Raw genomic sequence first — 19454 nt, 5'->3', positions numbered from 1 at the left:
TAAAAGTAATCGGACGAAGTGTTGATTTGAGAGAAAGGCGTGTATTTACAATGTATCATCCTCAGATTTGTATCAACGAATGTATTTTGTTGCTTCCGCTCTGTTCGGTCAGGTTACTTTTTCTAGCACTGAGCGCGTGGCATGTATAGATATTGCATTGCTGCTCTTGGGTAGAGAATCGTTCTCTTCAAGGTATGCAATCATTTTAAACGAACACTTGCCGTTTTCCTGTTAGACATGCTCATCTTTTGTAGTAAATTAACTTTACTCGTGTAACTGCTTGTTTTTAGGCTGTAGGCCTCGTAATGCCTCGGTCTATAGTCGCTTTGTGAATCGGTCAAGCTTCGCTCAAGATCCAGGACATTGGAATTGTGAGCTCTGAAGAGCACGAGATATCATACACTGTTGAATAAAAGGTAAAGCACATTTATTTCTAAATTCAACGTCTTATTTTAGTATACGTTTTGATTGTGTTAGCTTGCACATTGTTTTTGTTTGCGAGGATGTTTTCAGTCGTAATTATCAGGGGCGTATGCATTACGCAGATTCTGTTGGATAACGTTTCTTAAACGGAACGAAACGGGGAGGGACCTGCCTGAATTTGTCCAATAGAAACTCTTGTTTTGCTCCCGTTTGGTTCTTACACGGTAAACGGTTTCCGTAATGAATACATCCCAGCTGTTGCGAGTAGACTTCGGGCATAGTCTCCTCTAGCTAGCAGATTGAAACGGGCTAATGTGACGCTCCAGTAGCGGTTACAGGATAGGTACTGTTTGGAGAAGCACAGAGCATTTTCGACCAGCCTTTTTTTGGGCCAAACATGTATCTTCTAAAATTCCCGTGTCCAGTTGCAAGTGGTTTGTTTGAATTTATAAAATGCTCCGATATTAAAATACATGTTTTGTGCCAAGTGATCCAACAATGTGTACGCAGCCATCTTGTCTAATTCAAATGTTCTCATTGAACAAAACAACCGTGTCATCATGGCATGCAGCACTTTGGGGTGGTCATCCACCTGTCTCAATGAGGGGATTTGATTCATCTGAACCGTGTAGGCGTTTTGCACCGGGTGAAAGTTGATTGCGTTCATTTTGGAACCGGGCTGCTCCCTGGCATGAACAAGGTGCACTGTTCAAAGCCCACAGTCTGCTCCACACAAACGTTACGTAATGAGTAGTATTTTGTGTTTTCTCATGCAAAAGTGATTTGCTTTTGAAATGAAACACTTGATCTGCCTTCCCAATTAATGGATGTTCCCCAATGCTGGAAGGGGGCCCGAGTGAAAAAAAAGTTTGGGAACCAGTGGAGGCTGCTGAGGGGAACGAGGTGGCTGTTGATTTCAGCGCACATATGGGTGCACACAGTGTTGAGAACCAGCTGAGCACTCGTTTATGTCCGGATTACGAAATGTATACAACACACCACTAAAGCTATATAATACAGGTAGACTAAGCCTAACTACAGTAATAGATGCATGAAGAGTGTGTCCCTACGCCAAACAGTACCTACCCTGAGCATCACATTAGCCTGTGACAATCTGCTAGCTACCTCTCGTCAGCTGGCATACAGTATCTTAAAAGTCATTTATTTATTTTCAATGCTAATTTGACCTGTTTGGGAACAAATGTAAGCAATATTTTCAATAGTTAGGTCAATTGGCAGGCTGCAAATAAGGAAAGACCGTGACAATAATGTAAATATAACAATAATATATGCCATTTAGCGGACACTTTTATCCAAAGCGATTTACCAAAGCGTTGTGTGTCTACATTTTACGTATGGGTGGTCCCGGAAATCGAACCCACTACCCTGACATTACAAGTGCCATGCTCTACCAACTGAGCAAAAAAGGACCAGTCAAGTACTCACTAACAATAATTGGCTGTGATTGACAGGAATATTTTCAAACATGTCATTATTATCAATAAAAGGTTTGTAAATGAAACGGCATTGCTTTGTTTTCAGATATTATGCTTTATTTGTCAATTGAAACAATCATAATTGTATGCTATATCCTACAAACATTTAGTCCTATTTATGTGTCCTCAATATTGAAAGTCATTTGGTCTAATAAAGCACATTTCTCTACAGTTGAGTATGTATAATTAGAGAAGGGAGTTTGTGTTGCCTCTGCTGTCATTTCTAATTTGCAGCCTACTTTCCTCCTCTAGCATAGAGTCTATGACTTCACTGTGGGGTAGGCTGGAGACATGCACTCACCATCAAGGAAGGAATTTGTGTCTTTAACCTTCACTGGAAGTGGCAACTATAACAACAAACAGTGGAGAAGACAGTCCTGCTGGAGGGTGAGTGAGTGCTGAAGGAAGTCAACCAACCTACTTTTCTTAATCACAAACTCTGATCTGATGACTTACTATGTATGCTTTGCAGTTGATTGATAGGCTATACTATATATCCCACTGAATGTTTTATACCGCAAATGTAGCATGACATTTGTAATGGTTTACTAACTTGAATGGAAAAAATGCCCCGAGACACAATTATCATCATATCCATAATATCATGTGATTGTCACTCCAACAGAAAATGACTAGCTCAGACCTGTCACTGTCAATCTGTGGAGATATGACACCAGGATGGTGATGTTTATCTGAAGAATATGACAATGCAGTGCCTCTGTATAGTACGTAGCAGCATGGTACTGACAGTTGATCAGACATGTTGCACTGTGTGACATTCAGTGGTTCTTCTGGATTTCTTTCTTCGTGTGACTCTCTCCTGACAGACAAGCTGGTGCAATCAATTGTAGCTGAGTTTTGGTGTTATTTACTCTGCTTACTGCTTTGTCATTTTCTAATTCATCCAATTTGCACCCATTTCTCCACAGAAATGGAAACAGTTATCCAGATTGCAGCGCAACCTCATCCTCTTCACCGTGGCTCTCATGTTAGTTTGTGGGATTGCCACTTACCCCACTGTCACAGAACACTTCAGAGGTAAGGCCAGCAAAAAAATAGAATTGTTATGGTGGTGGGGACTGTTTTTGAGGCACCAGAGACTGAACATCCTTCCCTATGTACCTCCCAGGCCTTACTGTTGTTGTGAAGGAAGATGAGGGCCATGTTCTGAAACTGGTCATCCCTGAGGTCCTACCTGAGTCGGATAAACAGAACCAACCACTAGTACCAGAGCCACCTTCAGAGGTTGGTACATTCCACTCCTCTAATACTAAAGCTAGCCTTTGGCTGTGAGAAATATGTGCAGTGATACATTCAGTAAGCAGTGTTTTTGAAGCATTTCCCTTAACATGTCTTGTCCTTCAGAAGCAGAAGAGGCCACCCCACAAGCGGGGGCCACCCGGCCTGCAGAACCGTCTGCAAAAGAAAGGCACCGGGTCAGATATCCAGGTGAAGGAGAATCCAATTCAAGAAGCAAAGAAAGCTGACAAAGAAAAGGGAGAGAAGCCACTTGTTAAGTAAGACTAGTCTCTAATCAGAGGAGATGACTAATGGATAATGGAAGTCAATTTATCTCTGATACATAAGCCTTTATTGCATGCATGGGTTAGGGAAGCGATGGTGAGGAGTACTCTGAATAGAAACTAAAACTCTGTTCCAAACATATAAACATGTTTTCTGGTCTTCTCATCTTGACCGGCACCTATGTGTGTTTAATAGGCGTGGGGCCTTGATTGAGGCTGACCAAGCCACTGAAGGAGGAACTGCCAAGGAAGCAGAGAACAAGGTGGCTGTCCCAGCGGTTGAGCAAGGGGACCATTCACACGAGCCAGGTCTGTACTGTGTGTGTGTGTGTGTGTGTGTGTGTGTGTGTGTGTGTGTGTGTGTGTGTGTGTGTGTGTGTGTGTGTGTGTGTGTGTGTGTGTGTGTGTGTGTGTGTGCAAACCCTCCATAGCCCACCCTTCATGACCATTAACAAGAGTTTGATAGAGGGCAACTAGCGCTTTGAGAGGAAATGTGCATGGTCTGAAAGAGATTTAGTTATTTGAAATAGAAGTAATTCATTTATAATTCTTTAGATGGTAGTTAATTATCTTGGCGTGTGTGTTTCAGAATTCGATAGGCTTGAGGCAGTACGAGATGCTTTCAGACATGCGTGGAAGGGATACAAAGAGTTTGCCTGGGGCCAAGATGAGCTGAGGCCCATCTCTAAGTCTTATGGAGAGTGGTTTGGCCTGGGCTTGACCCTGATTGATGCACTGGACACCATGTGGATCCTCAACCTCAGAGAAGGTACTTCAGTGTTTCCCCTAGGATTTTTTTACAGCAGCGATGGCAAAGTTAGATGTTTTTAAAGCTAATTTCCTGCAATTCTACACATTTTGCCATGGGGCTGACAGAAATGTGATCAAAGATATGTATCTCCATTATCTTTTCAACATACTTTATATCTGGTTTTAGTCGTTTTAAGTTGACACATATTTTTTTACGACCCCTAAAATTACCCCTCCCCCCCAAAAAAATATATACAGTATATTATTATTTAAATCATATATTACAGTATTATATTATAAATATATACCGTATATTATTATATAAATTGTTTATTTAATTTGGCAGCGCCACTGCTGAATGCATATAGGGAAAACGCTACTTATATTCATGATCCAACTTTTCTTTGTATCTGCTATATCATAGAGTTTACATGGAGTTAGACCACTAAAGTTGTGGTTGGTCTCTTTTGGACAGAGTTTGAGGAGGCTAAGACCTGGGTGTCAACGGAGCTCTCCTTCAATAAGAACGTTGATGTGAACCTTTTTGAGAGCACCATCCGTATCCTGGGCGGCTTGCTGAGCACTTACCATCTGACTGGAGACGCTCTGTTCCTGGACAAGGCTGTGAGTCACATGCAGACAGAGCGACATGCAGACAGATAGACATGCAGACAGAGAGCTGGCTGTTACTGTTACTGCTGCTGGGCCTCTGACATTTCCTCTTCCACTCCTTCTGCCTCTGAGACCCTTTCATGGGATACTGCTAGGTCTTATGAGTTCTTTCGTGAAATAACTTGTTTTTCTGTGGGAGGGGGTCTGGCTAGGGAAACATATTGATCAGCCTTCTGTTGTTCTTTTGATGACCTTGCAGAAAGATATAGGAACGAGGTTAATGCCTGCCTTCAACACCCCGTCCAAGATCCCCTACTCAGATGTGAACATTGGGAAGGGTACGGCCCACCCCCCTCGATGGACGTCGGACAGCACTGTTGCAGAGGTCACCAGCATCCAGCTAGAGTTTAGGGAGCTGAGTCGCCTCACTCAGGACACACGCTACCGGGTAATATTCACAAGCAATGTTCTAGTGAAAGGACTCAATTAATGTCAGCCTTCTGGACAACGTTTGATTCCACATAACTTTATCAATAATCTCTGACAACACTTTAAGATAGAATCCTTAGTTGCTACATCAATTTCTGGACTTATAGATTAATGATGTATACGTAATTTGATTATTGAAAAAGATAACTTATAAATGTCTTACTTATTATTCCATCAGAACCCCCAAATATAAGCTTGTTTTACTCCAATGTTTGTACATAAAGAAGAAGTAAACAAACACTGTATATCCTCAACATGATTAGAATAATTTTCCTTGCATCCATAGCTCTGTCTATGAATTTGAGTGGTTACATTTACCCAGGTGCATTCCTCAGCTTTGTACCAAAACAGAAGCAGGGTGACTGCTTCGTTAGTGATTCATTTACGGATTCTAGCTTTAACTTACATACCCCCCCCCCCCCCCCACACCTCCTTTCTCATCCAGGCTGCAGTGGATAAGGTCATGCAAAAAGTCCACAAGCTGGAAGGGAAGCAGGACGGCCTCGTCCCCATGTTCATCAACACCAACAGCGGCCAGTTCACCCATCTGGGGGTCTTCACCCTGGGCGCACGAGCAGATAGCTACTACGAATACCTCCTTAAACAGTGGATACAGGGAGGCCAGAAGGAGACGGAGTGAGTTGGAGTGGGTTTTCTAAACACTTTTCCTGTCTACTTTTCTCGAGGCTGTCATGGGGTTGAGGCTGACACTAATTCACAGAGTCAGGTCTAGCCACTAGATTCCTACTCATCTTGTCTAGGCTCCCTGCTAAGTACTGGAGGCAGGCAGCAGAGTTGTCGCTGTTTTAGCTTGCTGTCATGGTTGACAGTCCTAAGCTTGATCTCCTCAGCTCCCTTGATGTAACTGACATGACTTAAACAGCCCGTCTCTCTGTTACCTGCAATTCTGTGTGGATGTGGCTGAATGGCTGTATGCCGTATCAGGCTGTGCACAAGACTATTCATGACTGTCTGGTAATATTTGCTTAACTTCATGCACAACTAGGTCTTCAGAGCTACTTTATAAAACATTTATCCTCCGTTGGAACAGCTCTCACAGACCCAGCGCAGCTTGAGGACTTTGATGCTTGAGGACAGATTTGGTTCTTGTGCTATGTTTAAAGTACTTGTTTGAAATTGTATTTTTATTTCATTGGCTCAGTGATCTATCAGTTGGCGTTGACACTAGATTCTATTGGACACTTATCAAACAATAATAGTAAAAGTACCATTCAGCTGATGTTTCTCAGTATTTGTACAGTTATTAGCCATATTCCTTTGTCAAGCCAGTAGTGTTTTTATACAGAGCAGTACACATGGACTGGTGGAAGTACTGGTCCAAAGTGTTTGGCTGTAATGCTGTGTCTGTACGTGTGTTTGGCTGTAATGCTGTGTCTGTATGTGTGTTTGGCTGTAATGCTGTGTCTGTGCGTGTGTTTGGCTGTAGTGCTGTGTCTGTACGTGTGTTTGGCTGTAATGCTGTGTCTGTACGTGTGTTTGGCTGTAATGCTGTGTCTGTGCGTGTGTTTGGCTGTAATGCTGCGTCTGTGCGTGTGTTTGGCTGTAATGCTGCGTCTGTGCGTGTGTTTGGCTGTAATGCTGTGTCTGTACGTGTGTTTGGCTGTAATGCTGTGTCTGTACGTGTGTTTGGCTGTAATGCTGTGTCTGTACGTGTTTTGGGCTGTAATGCTGTGTCTGTACGTGTGTTCTCCAGTGTTTGGCTTGTAACGCTGTCTGTGCGTGTTTTTGGCTGTAATGCTGTGTCTGTGCGTGTTTTTGGCTGTAATGCTGTGTCTGTACGTGTGTTCTCCAGTGCTTGGCTGTAAAGCTGTGACTGTGTTCTTCAGATTGCTGGAGGATTACCTGCAGGCCCTAGAGGGAGTGAAGAAGAACCTGCTTAAGAAGTCATCTCCTAACAGCCTGACCTTCGTAGGGGAGCTGTCCCATGGTCAGTTCAGCCCCAAAATGGTTAGTATACGAACTATGCACACCAGATGAGTGTGGGTGAAAGAGCTGATGTTATCTCTAAATCAACGGAACCTCAAGATTTTCTTTGAGGGAGGTTTGCACCCTGTTTAAGGTTGGGTATTTGAAGCCCAGTTTCACCCAATACTTAAATATTATCGCTTTGATGAGTCAAGGCTGTCAACCCCTAACCAGCTGTAATTCCCGTTCTTTTCCATTAAAAGATTGTGGGCTCTATTCTGCTACATGGACATTCTATTGCTCCACTGACTCCCCAACCCTGTCTGTCAGGACCACCTGGTGTGTTTCCTCCCTGGGACCCTGGCTCTAGGGGCCCACCACGGCCTGCCAGCCGACCACATGGAGCTGGCCAAGCAGCTGATGGAGACCTGCTACCAGATGTATGCCCAGATGGAGACTGGCTTGAGCCCTGAGATCGTCCACTTCAACATGCACGAGGGAAGCATCAGAGATGTAGACGTCAAGGTGGGTATACAGGGGTGTGCACTTCCCCTGCAGAGATATTATTAAACAATACACTACTGAAGTATAGTTGGGTTTCTGACCCTTTTATTTTACTGCTGTGAAGTTTTTCATGGATATGGTCAATTTCCTATGTGATTGTTTCTTGTGTGTGTCTGTCTGTCCTCTTCTCAGCTTGCAGACAGACACAACCTCCTTCGCCCTGAGACGGTGGAGAGCTTGTTTTATCTGTACAGGTTCACTAAGGACAGGAAGTACAGAGACTGGGGCTGGGAGATCCTCCAGAACTTCAACAAGTACACCAAGGTGAGAGAACACCGTCACTACCCAGCCTAGACTACTGTTAGTAAATTAACCAGCCTGGTCTCAGATCTGTTTGACGTGACAAGGACCATAGGAGTTGTCAAGACGGCACAAACTGATCTGAAACCAGGCTACAGAGAAATGCAATGAGATATTCAGTCTGTGGTTATTGAGTGAGTATTTCACCAGAGATTACAGATCCTTCTCTTATAGTGTGTGTTATATTGGTCTGTCTCCCTTCAGGTTTCTACTGGTGGCTACACATCCATCAACAACGTCCGGGACCCAGAGTACCCCAGCCCCCGGGACAAGATGGAGAGTTTCTTCCTGGGGGAGACTCTCAAGTACTTCTACCTGCTGTTCTCAGATGACCCGGAGCTGGTCAGTCTGGACAAGTATGTGTTCAACACAGAGGCCCACCCCCTGCCCATCTGGCCTTCTGCTGAGTGAGCGATACACCAGCCAAGTCAACGGGATACATGCACTACTGTTCAGAAGTCTGGGGTCACTTAGAAATGTCCTTGTTTTAAGGAAAAGCTTTTTTTGTCCATTTAAATTAACATCAAATTGATCAGAAAAAACAGTGTAGACATTGTTAATGTTGTAAATGACTATTGTAGCTGGAAACGGCCAATTTATTTTTATGGAATATCTACATTTTTTAATTTTTTTATTTCACCTTTATTTAACCAGGTAGGCTAGTTGAGAACAAGTTCTCATTTACAACTGCGACCTGGCCAAGATAAAGCATAGCAGTGTGAACAGACAACAACAGAGTTACACATGGAGTAAACAAACAAGTCAATAACACAGTAGAAAAAAATAGTCTATATACATTTGTGTGCAAAAGGCATGAGGTAGGCAAATAATTACAATTTAGCAGATTAACACTGGTGTGATAAATTATCAATGGTCATGTACAGGTAGAGATATTGGTGTGCAAAAGAGCAGAAAATGAAATAAATAAAAACAGTATGGGGATGAGGTAGGTAAATTGGGTGGGCTATTTACCGTTGGACTATGTACAGCTGCATAGGTGTACAACAGTGAAGAGGCGACTCCGGGATGAAGGCCTTTATAGGCAGAGTTGCAAAGAAAAAGACGTATCTCAGACTGGCCAATAAAAATAAAAGATTAAGATGGGCAAAAGAACACAGACACTGGACAGAGGACCTCCTCCTAGTAGGCCAGCATCCCGGAGTTGCCTCTTCACTGTTGGCGTTGAGACTGGTGTTTTGCGGGTACTATTTAATGAAGCTGCCAGTTGAGGACTTGAGGCGTCTATTTCTCAAACTAGACACTCTAATGTACTTATCCTCTTGCTCAGTTGTGCAACGGGGCCTCCCACATTTATTTTCTGGTTAGAGCCAGTTTGCGCTGTTCTGTGAAGGTGGTAGTAGTACACAGCGTTGTGTTAGATCTTCAGTTTCTTGGCAGTTTCTCGCATGGAATAGCCTTCATTTCTCAGAACAAGAATGGACTGATGAGTTTCAGAAAGTGTTTTGTTTCTGGCCATTTTGCGCCTGTAATCGAACCAGGAATGCTCAACTAGTCTAAAGAAGGCCAGGTTTATTGCTTATTTTAATAAGCACAACATTTTTATAGCTGTGCTAACATAATTGCATAAGAGTTTTTTTTAAACTTGGCACGTTGTGTTAGCTAATCCATTGGAACACAGGCGTGATGGTTGCTGATAATGGGCCTCTGTACGCTTATGTAGATATTTCATAAAGAATCAGCCATTTCCAGCTACAATAGTAATTTACAACATTAACAATGTCTAGACTGTACTTCTGATCAATTTGTTATTTTAATGGACAAAAAATGTGCTGTTATTTAAAAAAAACAAAAAAAAAAAGGACATTTCTAAGTGACCCCAACCTTTTGAACGGTAGTGTAGACACAGAAATACATCACAGCTCAGGGCTTGGCTAACACCAAGATATCTCATTGCTCATTTTGATATATCTGTGACTCAAGTTTGGGTTGGTTTACCCTCTCCCAACTCCAAAACTCTGGAAAAATGGCAAATTTAAAATAAAAAGGCCGTAATTCATTGTTCGTTAAATTATTGTAATAGCCATGGTGGAATGACAGCAGTGCTAGGGTGAGATTGAGGCACGGTAGCCTTGAGATTTATTTAAAATGTTCTCTGTTCTCACCACATTGCTGGTGCGTAGTCTGTCTGTCCTCTGATAATGGGTTGTTTACTCTGAAGGAAGAGTGGAAATCATGAGCCAGCCAACCTGTGTAGTTGGCTCATTGTGGTTATTTCGTCCACCAACACTAGAGAATGGGATGAGTGTGACTGAACTCCAAGCTGTCTTAGGCAGATGCCCAAGAGGAAGTGGAGGTGACACATTAATGGGCTTTACAGGAAATGCCATAGCATTGGGATGAAACTTCCTGTGTCATGTCACTCTCCAGTTTCTCAATCACATTCTTAAGAAATTATTTATATAAAAAAATATTTAATGTTAAAATCATGTCAGGCATAGAACAATCTAGTTTACTTGCATACTGTGCACCTTTTTGTGTATGGGGACAACAAGCACTTATTGTTGAATTTCCTTGAGTTTGACTGACTCTGCTGCTATTATCTTTAAAGAATGTCAGTTTTCCTATTTTTTTTCCTTATCATTTGTCATCATTCCTGTTGTATGGCATCAAATTAGGGCAAGCTAGTGTGAACACTTGGGTAGTTTAGTTATACAAATATATTTGTGAGATTAAGCTGATTTTAGTCCATATAATTTGAATTGATTTGTAGTGTGTTATACTATATCTGGATAGACTGAATTGTAAATGTGGATTATGCCACAGAAACTGGAGTAGCAGTAGAACTGGTCCTGGTTTCCTAAAAGCATGTTAAGTTCGTTAAAACCATAGGATCCTAACGATGAACTTAGCCTTAACATGCTTTTGGGGAAAAAGGGCCCTGGGCTGTAGATCCTATACTTCACCATCATTCCTGTAAATAGCTATATTGAATGTTATGATGTACACTTTCACTCATTCTATTGAGACCAAACTCAACATCTTAAGTGTGAAATGTAGTTTTCTTCGCTATTTCAATGTTCAGCTCTCCCCTCCTTTAGTGTTGTTTCACTTGTGCCTTCAACGTTGCTCTGGACAACATGAAACTCTTTGGACATATTCATGTTTTGTTATTGAAATGTACATAGTTGATGTGAATAGTTGTGCAAAGATGTGTATTTGTTACATAATCATGGTGTGATTTTGAATTAAGGAATGTCATTTTCCAACTGTCCAACCATTTGCTGGGTATACTTCCATAACTCTCACTGTGTATAGACTTACAGTATATATCATGAAACTAAGGGCTCTGCTTCCGATCCCTTTTTCACATCTCTGATCAGTTAATATACTGCTGCTCATTTCTGATTCCTTTTTTTAAAATCCTTCAGCTGGATCCTAAACTTTTCTACACCAAAGATATCCTAGTTATTAAAACAACTGGAATCTGGAATTATTCTACATTCATCATTCTGTTAAGAATGACAATAAGCCATTTCCCTATTTTATAACAATGTAAATTAAATGCTATTGGGAGATTTTGATACAGCATCTGAAGTCAGCTGCTGCCTGATCTCTGCTAACCAAGGTCAGAGATATTGTCATGGTTAAGGGCTGGATTCAATCCGTATCGTGGAAGATCCGTCTTATAGCACGATAGAAATTTAAAGGCAATGTTACCACATTCGTGGCGACCGCATTCACGTAAACGCTGCATGTCGGCTCAATCACAAATGACCTTTACATTTTAGCACGAATCTGCCACGATATGGATTAAATCCAGCTGCTCTGACTCACTCAGCCCACAAGCTGTGGAGAACTTTTATTTCAAACCACTAATACCATATGAAATAAGCCTACCCAACTGGAACCTCAAGGGAAAATAAGGCCTAGATTCAATCAGATTGTGTTAACCGGCGATAGCTGATGTTTTGGCATGTCCGAGGTGTCAAATTGGTGAGCAGCTGCCTTGATCATTCACAAAGCCACACCCGTCCTAATCCTGTTAGAAATTCAGACCGAGAAAGTGTAGGCTATAAAGAAACACTCCAATTGAAAATCATTCAACAAAATTAGGATTTTTAGCAGCCTAATGGAGGTGTAGATTACATCTCACATGCCCGTGTTTCAACTTGTAAACAAGGCTGTATGGGCTTTCACTTAATGCGACGTCCGATTTAGGCAATGCCAGGAGCCGCTTGTGGATTTGACAGCTCTAGTGCAGTTCCACCTGACACCACCAAAACAACACCTATGCTGATGTCGAAAGCGGATCTGATTTAATCATTTTTATTGCAATATTGTAGACATTTGCAATCAATATCAAATTGGTGAGAATCTGAATTTCAATGAAACTATGCGCCTGTGTCATTTGCAATACTGTGTATTTTGGGGTACCTTGTTATGACCCTGCAACATCAGTGACTCAGCTGGAAAGTAGTACACCCATGTCGACTGAACTGTTTTTCAACTTGGGAATGAATATGCTAAACCAAGAGCTGGGGGCTAATGGGACCAGTGTTTGGTTCTGGGTCTACAAAACTGTCTAAATCATGAACTTACAAAATGTGCCACAATGTCACTTGGTTTACAATAAAACTATGGACCTGCTTTAAATTTGTATAAATGTCAAGATTAAAATACTTTATTGAACAACCTTTTACAACTGTCAATCATTAAAATCCACGTTGAAGGCATTTCCTCTCCTCCATTTTCACCCACTGAGCGATGGTGTCGGACTCCATCTTACGGGCCTTTATAACTGATGCCGGATCAGCATCATTGGCCTCTCTGGGAAATAACATTAGCATTGAAATGCAGCCATTCCCATGTGGTGATACTGTATAAGAGACTAATATTATAGCACAAATAATTGTATACTGTGTGAATTTACAGTAGTTGAGTGGAAGAAAGTCAAGTGAAATTTCTAATCATAAGTTCTCTCACCTCAGGTCCAAATGGTGAGCCCCCTCTGAGATGTTGATTGCAATCAGTGATGAGCTCAAGGACTTTCTCACCTACAGAACATTAATCTTACAAGTGAGACAGACTGAATGTATCACTGGTTATGTATAGTCAGGCAGCCAATTATGATAATTGTTTCCACTTATTGGTCTTTTGACCAATCAGATAAGAAAAAGATCTGATGTGATTGGTCAAAAGACCAACTAGTGGCAAAAATATCAGAATTAGGCTGCCTGTGTAAACACAGCCACTGATGAATAGCATTTAAAATGTGAGGGTTTAGAAAAGTAGCACTCAAATACATTTGATTCAGATTAGAGGTCGACTGATGATTTTTCAACGCCGATACCGATTATTGGAGGACCAAAAAAGTCTATACCGATTAAAATCTGCCAATTTTTTTATTTTATTTATAATAATGACAATTACAACAATACTGAATTAACACATTAACATAATATAATACATCAATTTAGCCTCAAATAAATAATGCAAAAACAAAGTGTTGGCGAAGAAAGTAATATGTGCCATGTAAAAAAGCTAACGTTTAAGTTCCTTGCTCAGAACATGAGAAAGTTGGTGGTTACTTTTAACATGAGACTTCAATATTCCAAGGTAAGAGGTTTTGGGTTGAAGTTAATATAGTATTTATAGGACTATTTGTATTTCATATACCTTTGACTATTGAATGTTCTTATAGGCACTATAGTATTGCCAGTGTAACAGTATAGCTTCCGTCCCCCTGGGCTCGAACCAGGAACACATCGACAACAGCCAAACTCGAAGCATCGTTACTCATCGCTCCACTAAAGCCGCGGCCCTTGCAGCGCAAGCGGAATAACTGCTCCAAATCTAAAAGCAAGTGACGTTTGAAACGGTATTAGCGCACACCCAGCTAACTAGCTAGCCATTTCACATTGGTTACACCAGCCATTAGGCTGATAGGCTTGAAGTCATAAACAGCGCTGTGCTTGTGAAGAGCTGCTGACAAAACGCACGAAAGTTCTGTTTGAATGAATGATTACGGGCCTGCTGCTGCTCAGTCAGACTGCTCTATCAAATCAGACTTAATTATAACATAACACACAGATATACGAGCCTTTGGTCATTCATATGGTCGAATCCGGAAACTATCATTTCGAAAACAAAACGTTTATTATTTCAGTGAAATACGGAACCATTCGGTATTTTATCTAACGGGTGGCATCCCTAAGTCTAAATATTCTTGTTACATTGTACAACCTTCAATGTTATGTCATAATTACATAAAATTCTCGCAAATTAGTTTGCAGGCAGCCCAAACTGTTGCATATACCCTGACTGCGTGCAATGAACGCAAGAGAAATTACAATTTCACCTGGTTAATATTGCCTGCTAAACTGGATTAGTAGTTATAACTAGTGATTATGATTGATTGTTTTTTATAAGATAAGTTTAATGCTAGCTAGCAATTTACCTTGGCTTCTACTGCATTTGCGTAACAGGCAGGCTACTCGTGGAGTGCAATGGTTAGAGCGTTGGACTAGTTAACTGTACGGTTGCAAGATTGAATCCCCTGAGCTGACAAGGTGAAAATCTGTCGTTCTGCCCCTGAACAAGGCAGTTAACCCACCGTTCCTAGGCCGTCATTGAAAATAAGAATGTGTTCTTAACTGACTTGCCTAGTTAAATAAAGGTTTTAATGACGGTTAAATAAAGGTTTTAATCGGAAATCGGCGCCCAAAAATACCGATTTCCGATTGTTATGAAAACTTGAAATCGGTCCTAATTAAATCGGCCATTCCGATTAATCGGTCGACCTATAATTCAGATCTTACCCCTCCATTTGCCCATGGGTCCAGATCTCCATTGGAGAAAATGATGTTGCTGGCCGTGGAGAGGGCTGATCGAGACAACCAGAAACATAAAGAACAAAACATCACTGAGGAAACTATGGAAATATCAAGCAGAGAAGGGTGGCCCTAGAGAGAAGTGGCCCTGTATGGCTACATTGATAGAGCTTGTAATGCCAGGATTGTATGGTTTGATTCCCGCTGGGGCCACTCATACAACAAATGTATGCATGTATAATTAAGTCACTTTGGATAAAAGCATCTGCTAAATGGTAATAAGGGTTCAAGAAACAAGCCCTGTGTACTGTATGGGAATTTCAGATGAGCAGAGCAGCACACTAACAAAGTCAATTATTTAAGGTGTACATAGTTAGCATCTGTAGCTGTGGTGATTAGGGGGGCAGCTCTTACCATCACCCCAAAACTGGGTTTTGAGCCAGCCAGGTCGGGGGATCACCCCCCAGCGCTTGGAGCAGTATTGTTCCCTCTGTTTCTCAGTGAAGGGCATAAGAGGGAACATGTCACTTACATTGTTGCTCTCAAAGCACATCTCAATCTCTGTGCAGGCCTGAAAGAGAAGACATCAGTCTTTGTGAAAACATTTCCAGAATTATTCCATTTTCAGTAGCTCTGCTTAGTTTTCCAACTTGATGAGCAAAGAACAAATGGTAATAGCTTGGTGATGTATACTGTACCTGGTAGTCCCAGGCCAGGCTATTGAAGCCCAGTCCACAGCCAGTTGGGTCAGCACATTCCACATACAGCGTGTAGAGGTCAAAGCAGGTCAGATCTCCTGTAGAGTTGTACACTATTCCTGTAGATTTGGCATTACATCAACAACATATTACAACATGCCAGTTGCTGGTAGACCTAACATTGCATCTTCATATGGAAATGTGAGCACCTGCTATACAGAGCATCAATAATAAAGGGATTTCTGGGTTGATTGGGTACATGGTTTATAATGATTCTGCCTGAGGAGCAGCTGGGGGATGTGTAGGTGGAGCACCCTCTAGTGGAAACTGATAAGAAATGCCTCAATGATACAAAAGTCAACTGGCAGAACCCCAGGACTCATGGAGAACTCACTGGGCAGCACTCTCGCCTACTTACCTGCAGTGTCTTTTAGGGCATGCAGCAAATCAGCTCCACCCAACATGGTGTCACAAGCCACCTACAAGCACAGAGTTCTCTTCTTAGTTCATCACAAACATAGTATGGGTTGAACAACATAGAAGAGGTGAAATCCCAGAGTTGTTATCTGTGAGAAACAGTACCTTGACTGGGTTGGCAGGCATGCTACCCATGAAGTGGGTGCTGTAGGGGTAGTCCAGCATGGCCATGAGTGTGAAGGCATTACGTAAGAGCCCATTCAGCTGGTGGATGTCCTTATATGAGGATGGAGTCTTGCACAGGGAGAACGCTGACTGGATACGGCCATAGTCTGATGTCGGACAAACATGCAAAGGAGACGACAAGCATTACTGTAATGATGGAAAATCACAGTGCTTTTACAGTGACATACAACCCTATACGTATCAGTGATGACAGTAATACTTTGTAACGGCACATTCAAATGATGAACCCATTTCTACCGAGGCTTATCAAATTCTATTTGTTACATGTGCCAAATACAACAGGTGTAGTAGTCCTTACAGTGAAATGCTCACTTACAAGCGCTTAACCAACAATGCAGTTAAGAAAAATGTGTGTTAAGTAAAACATAAGAAATAAAAATAAAAGTAACAAATCATTTCAAGAGCAGCAGTAAAATAACAATAGCCCATCTAAAGCATATTAAGTCGTGCCACAGAAAAGCTAGCTTTTCAGCAGCGCAGGTAGAGACACTTCAGGCTGAGGAGTGAGTTTCACAGATCCCTTATTTGCTACACATGCAGACTTTACCTTCTATTTGAGCCAAGTCTTGCAGCCTCTGGAACGCCCCTCTTACAGCATCCCTACACTCTGGGGCATAGTTCTCAAAATCCTACACACACACACACACCATTTGGTAATGTTAACAGAGAACTGTAAAAATCAAGCATGTAGAAAATGCAGAAAACCTAGAACGTTGGTCACTACAATCAAGGGACAAAATAGACCAGCTAATGTGAGACTATCTATTGTAAATCTGAACTTACGGATGTGACATCCTGGAAAAACTGTTTTGATTCCCCCATCCCTGCAGTAGACAGGATGGGAGCGCTGGCAGCCAGAGCCCCTGCTACAATGTTTGGGTACCTCAGTCTCATGTAGACTGACAACATTCCTCCATAACTGAAGGCAAGAGAGAGAAGACAACCTTTGTATGAGAGACTGGCCTCTTATCTCTACTGAAGTTGATGATGTCATTGTCTCATTGAGATTCTGTCTGATACTTTGGATAGAACAGAATTGGGAATTAATTGGATATGTAAAGAAAATATTATGCCTTCATTGTGGGAAAAGACATTTGGAACCACAATTATTTTTTATCTAAAAGCATAGAGTTTGCTTTGTAACATTTTTCATGAAACAAATTGGAACTTGCATTTAGCTACAAATAATAAAAATGACAGATTTCAGATCACTGAAACCAATACTGAAATCATTCAATAGACATTTGGTTTCCAATTGCCTGTAATAAAGCTCTTACCTTCCACCAAAGACAATGACTGGACATGCGGAGGCTCCTAGCTGCTGTTTCAGTTCTGTGATCATGATAGCATAGTCTGCTAGGGCCTGTTCTACCGTCAGTAACCCAACCTCTGGGATGTTGAACGAGTCCTGGCCAAATGGGAGTGATTTGCCATAGTATCTCTGTGGAGAGAAAAGTGGAACATGAATCAAACATTCAAGGTAACTGTATGCATCATGTTATAGCTAAAAGCTCTACTTGAGTGTTTGACTGATCTGAGCCTAGTGTCGGTCTCCATAAAGAGTCTCAAAGTAGGAGTGCTGATCTAGGATCTGTCCATACAACATTATCCTAGATCAGCAATCCTACTGAGACACTTTGTGGATACGAGGCCAGCCTATTTCTGTGATACGGTTGAGTAACTTCCCCAGTTCTGTCATGATCACAAGCTTCAACATGAACATGTGACACATTATGGCCTCTTCTTACATGCTCAGCAAATATGACTAGGGCTCTTTGCTGTGCTGCCAGCTCTGTGATGAATCCAGAGTTCAGGGCAAACTCCCAGATGTCTCCCTCATTTCCCGTGTAGAAGAAGATGGGTCCAGAACCTCTCTTCCAGTACTTATCTAGAAGGACACAGAGTATGGCAACAGTCAAAAGTGAGCATGCAAGTTGGACTGAATAAGAGAGACCAGCACAAAGTGTGCAAAATAGCAATAGCAATGGATGTTCACCTGTGATTAGGTACCGTTGCTCATAGGTTCCATTGCCCATACTGTTGAAGTTGAAGTGGTCCATTATTTGGGGAAAGTATTTCTCTTTAAACTGGGGTTTTGGGTCAGTGCTGTACCCATGATTCTTGACCTAAAAATAATGTAAAAGCATGAAATGTTCAGAGAAACAAACCTAATATGCCTATAATGTAACATCTGAGATCATAAACATGCTAGAGTGAATTAAATATCAGCAGTCTCTCTAGTCTTAGCCATTATGAACTGTCTTAGCCATAACTATGAACACGTGTACTACGAATATAATTTGGTAACTATGAACATCGTTTAAGAAATGCAATGGTTGCTCTTGCATAACATAACTATAGTTAGCTAGACATACTACCAGCCATGAAACAGACATGAGTAAACCCCAGTAACAGTGAACACTTGAACGTCTGGGTAAAAATATTACCTGAAAACGGCTGTGTGTAAGCCCCTGCGTCTCAGAGTAGAGGGAGAGCAAGACAACAACGCAAATAAAACCCCAATTTGTCATATTCAAAAGGCTGTTGGTGAAAGCCAAATAACTGTTTCGAAATGTTAATTGTATAAATCACATGACATAGCTTCCTCACAGCTGAGTTTGTTTATTGACCTCTGAACCCAGGCAACGTTTTGGCCATGTGCATAGTGGAAGTTGTAGTTCTTTCAATCGACTCAGCTGTGAAGTCCTAAAAGACACTAGAGGGGAAAGACTACTAAATATTGTTGGTAAAGGCATCGCATTATGGAATCTAGAGCATCAGCTTCTCATGGGGAATAAAATACAATATAACTGTTGACTAATTTGTCCAGATAGATAAATAAATTAGATGTTCATGTTGGTGGTAAAAAGTCTAATCTTTAAGACAGTGTAAATGTCTTCATAATGAATACAACTGTAATTCATTAGATATTAATATTGAGTATGAAAACTCTACTAATAACATTCAATATCAAGTTGGAGGCATGTCTTGATTGTTTCTCTCTCTCTCTCGCTTGCTCTCTCTCTCTCACACACACACAAACGCACACACATGTACTCTTACTCTCGCTCACCTTTTGTTTCTCTGTATCAGATATCATCACCTGAGTTTAATTGTACTTGTATGGTTGCTGAGTCCATATTGTTCAACTACAACAGACTGGATTTTGTAGACCAAACTGATATCTTGAAATTAAGAACTGTAAGACTTTGTATACTT

At 41.4% G+C, this 19454-nt stretch overlaps 2 protein-coding genes across 2 annotated transcripts; one reads left to right on the top strand and one right to left on the bottom strand.

Moving 5' to 3' along the window:
- Nucleotides 1–77: 77 nt before the first annotated feature.
- Nucleotides 78–12736, top strand: man1b1b (mannosidase, alpha, class 1B, member 1b). The gene is made up of 15 exons (XM_021605602.3): nt 78–192; nt 291–416; nt 2172–2306; nt 2849–2957; nt 3049–3164; nt 3285–3436; nt 3639–3751; nt 4032–4211; nt 4668–4816; nt 5064–5252; nt 5739–5929; nt 7141–7261; nt 7550–7744; nt 7916–8047; nt 8288–12736. Exons 3-15 carry the CDS (start codon nt 2211–2213, stop codon nt 8492–8494), a joined length of 1950 nt encoding a protein of 649 aa, XP_021461277.1. The 5' UTR covers nt 78–192; nt 291–416; nt 2172–2210; the 3' UTR covers nt 8495–12736.
- dpp7 (dipeptidyl peptidase 7) lies at nt 12692–18902 on the bottom strand. Its single transcript, XM_021605600.3, has 13 exons — nt 18683–18902; nt 18232–18361; nt 17984–18123; nt 17513–17676; nt 17019–17154; nt 16783–16864; nt 16155–16321; nt 15991–16051; nt 15573–15691; nt 15289–15445; nt 14863–14927; nt 13028–13098; nt 12692–12871 (listed from the first exon to the last, which is right to left on the bottom strand). The coding sequence occupies exons 1-13, from the start codon at nt 18764–18766 to the stop codon at nt 12757–12759; spliced, it is 1491 nt and encodes a 496-aa protein (XP_021461275.2). The 5' UTR covers nt 18767–18902; the 3' UTR covers nt 12692–12756.
- Between the last annotated feature and the right edge of the window lie 552 nt (nt 18903–19454).

This window comes from Oncorhynchus mykiss, chromosome 6 (genome assembly GCF_057628025.1).
Source record: "Oncorhynchus mykiss isolate SJ-2025 chromosome 6, ASM5762802v1, whole genome shotgun sequence".
Lineage (NCBI taxonomy): Eukaryota > Metazoa > Chordata > Actinopteri > Salmoniformes > Salmonidae > Oncorhynchus > Oncorhynchus mykiss.
Note: the sequence above shows the minus strand (reverse complement) of the source record. Positions and strands in the feature narration are given on the sequence as shown.

Excerpts from the sequence above, each read along its gene's own strand:
- man1b1b (XM_021605602.3), top strand. The coding sequence starts at position 2,211 with ATGCACTCACCATCAAGGAAGGAATTTGTGTCTTTAACCTTCACTGGA. Across the intron at positions 2,307-2,848 it reads GAAGACAGTCCTGCTGGAGG|AAATGGAAACAGTTATCCAG; the intron begins GTGAGTGAGTGC and ends ATTTCTCCACAG. Across the intron at positions 4,212-4,667 it reads GATCCTCAACCTCAGAGAAG|AGTTTGAGGAGGCTAAGACC; the intron begins GTACTTCAGTGT and ends TCTTTTGGACAG.
- dpp7 (XM_021605600.3), bottom strand. The coding sequence starts at position 18,766 with ATGACAAATTGGGGTTTTATTTGCGTTGTTGTCTTGCTCTCCCTCTAC. Across the intron at positions 15,692-15,990 it reads TGCCCTAAAAGACACTGCAG|GAATAGTGTACAACTCTACA; the intron begins GTAAGTAGGCGA and ends CCAAATCTACAG. Across the intron at positions 12,872-13,027 it reads GCTCACCATTTGGACCTGAG|AGAGGCCAATGATGCTGATC; the intron begins GTGAGAGAACTT and ends GTTATTTCCCAG.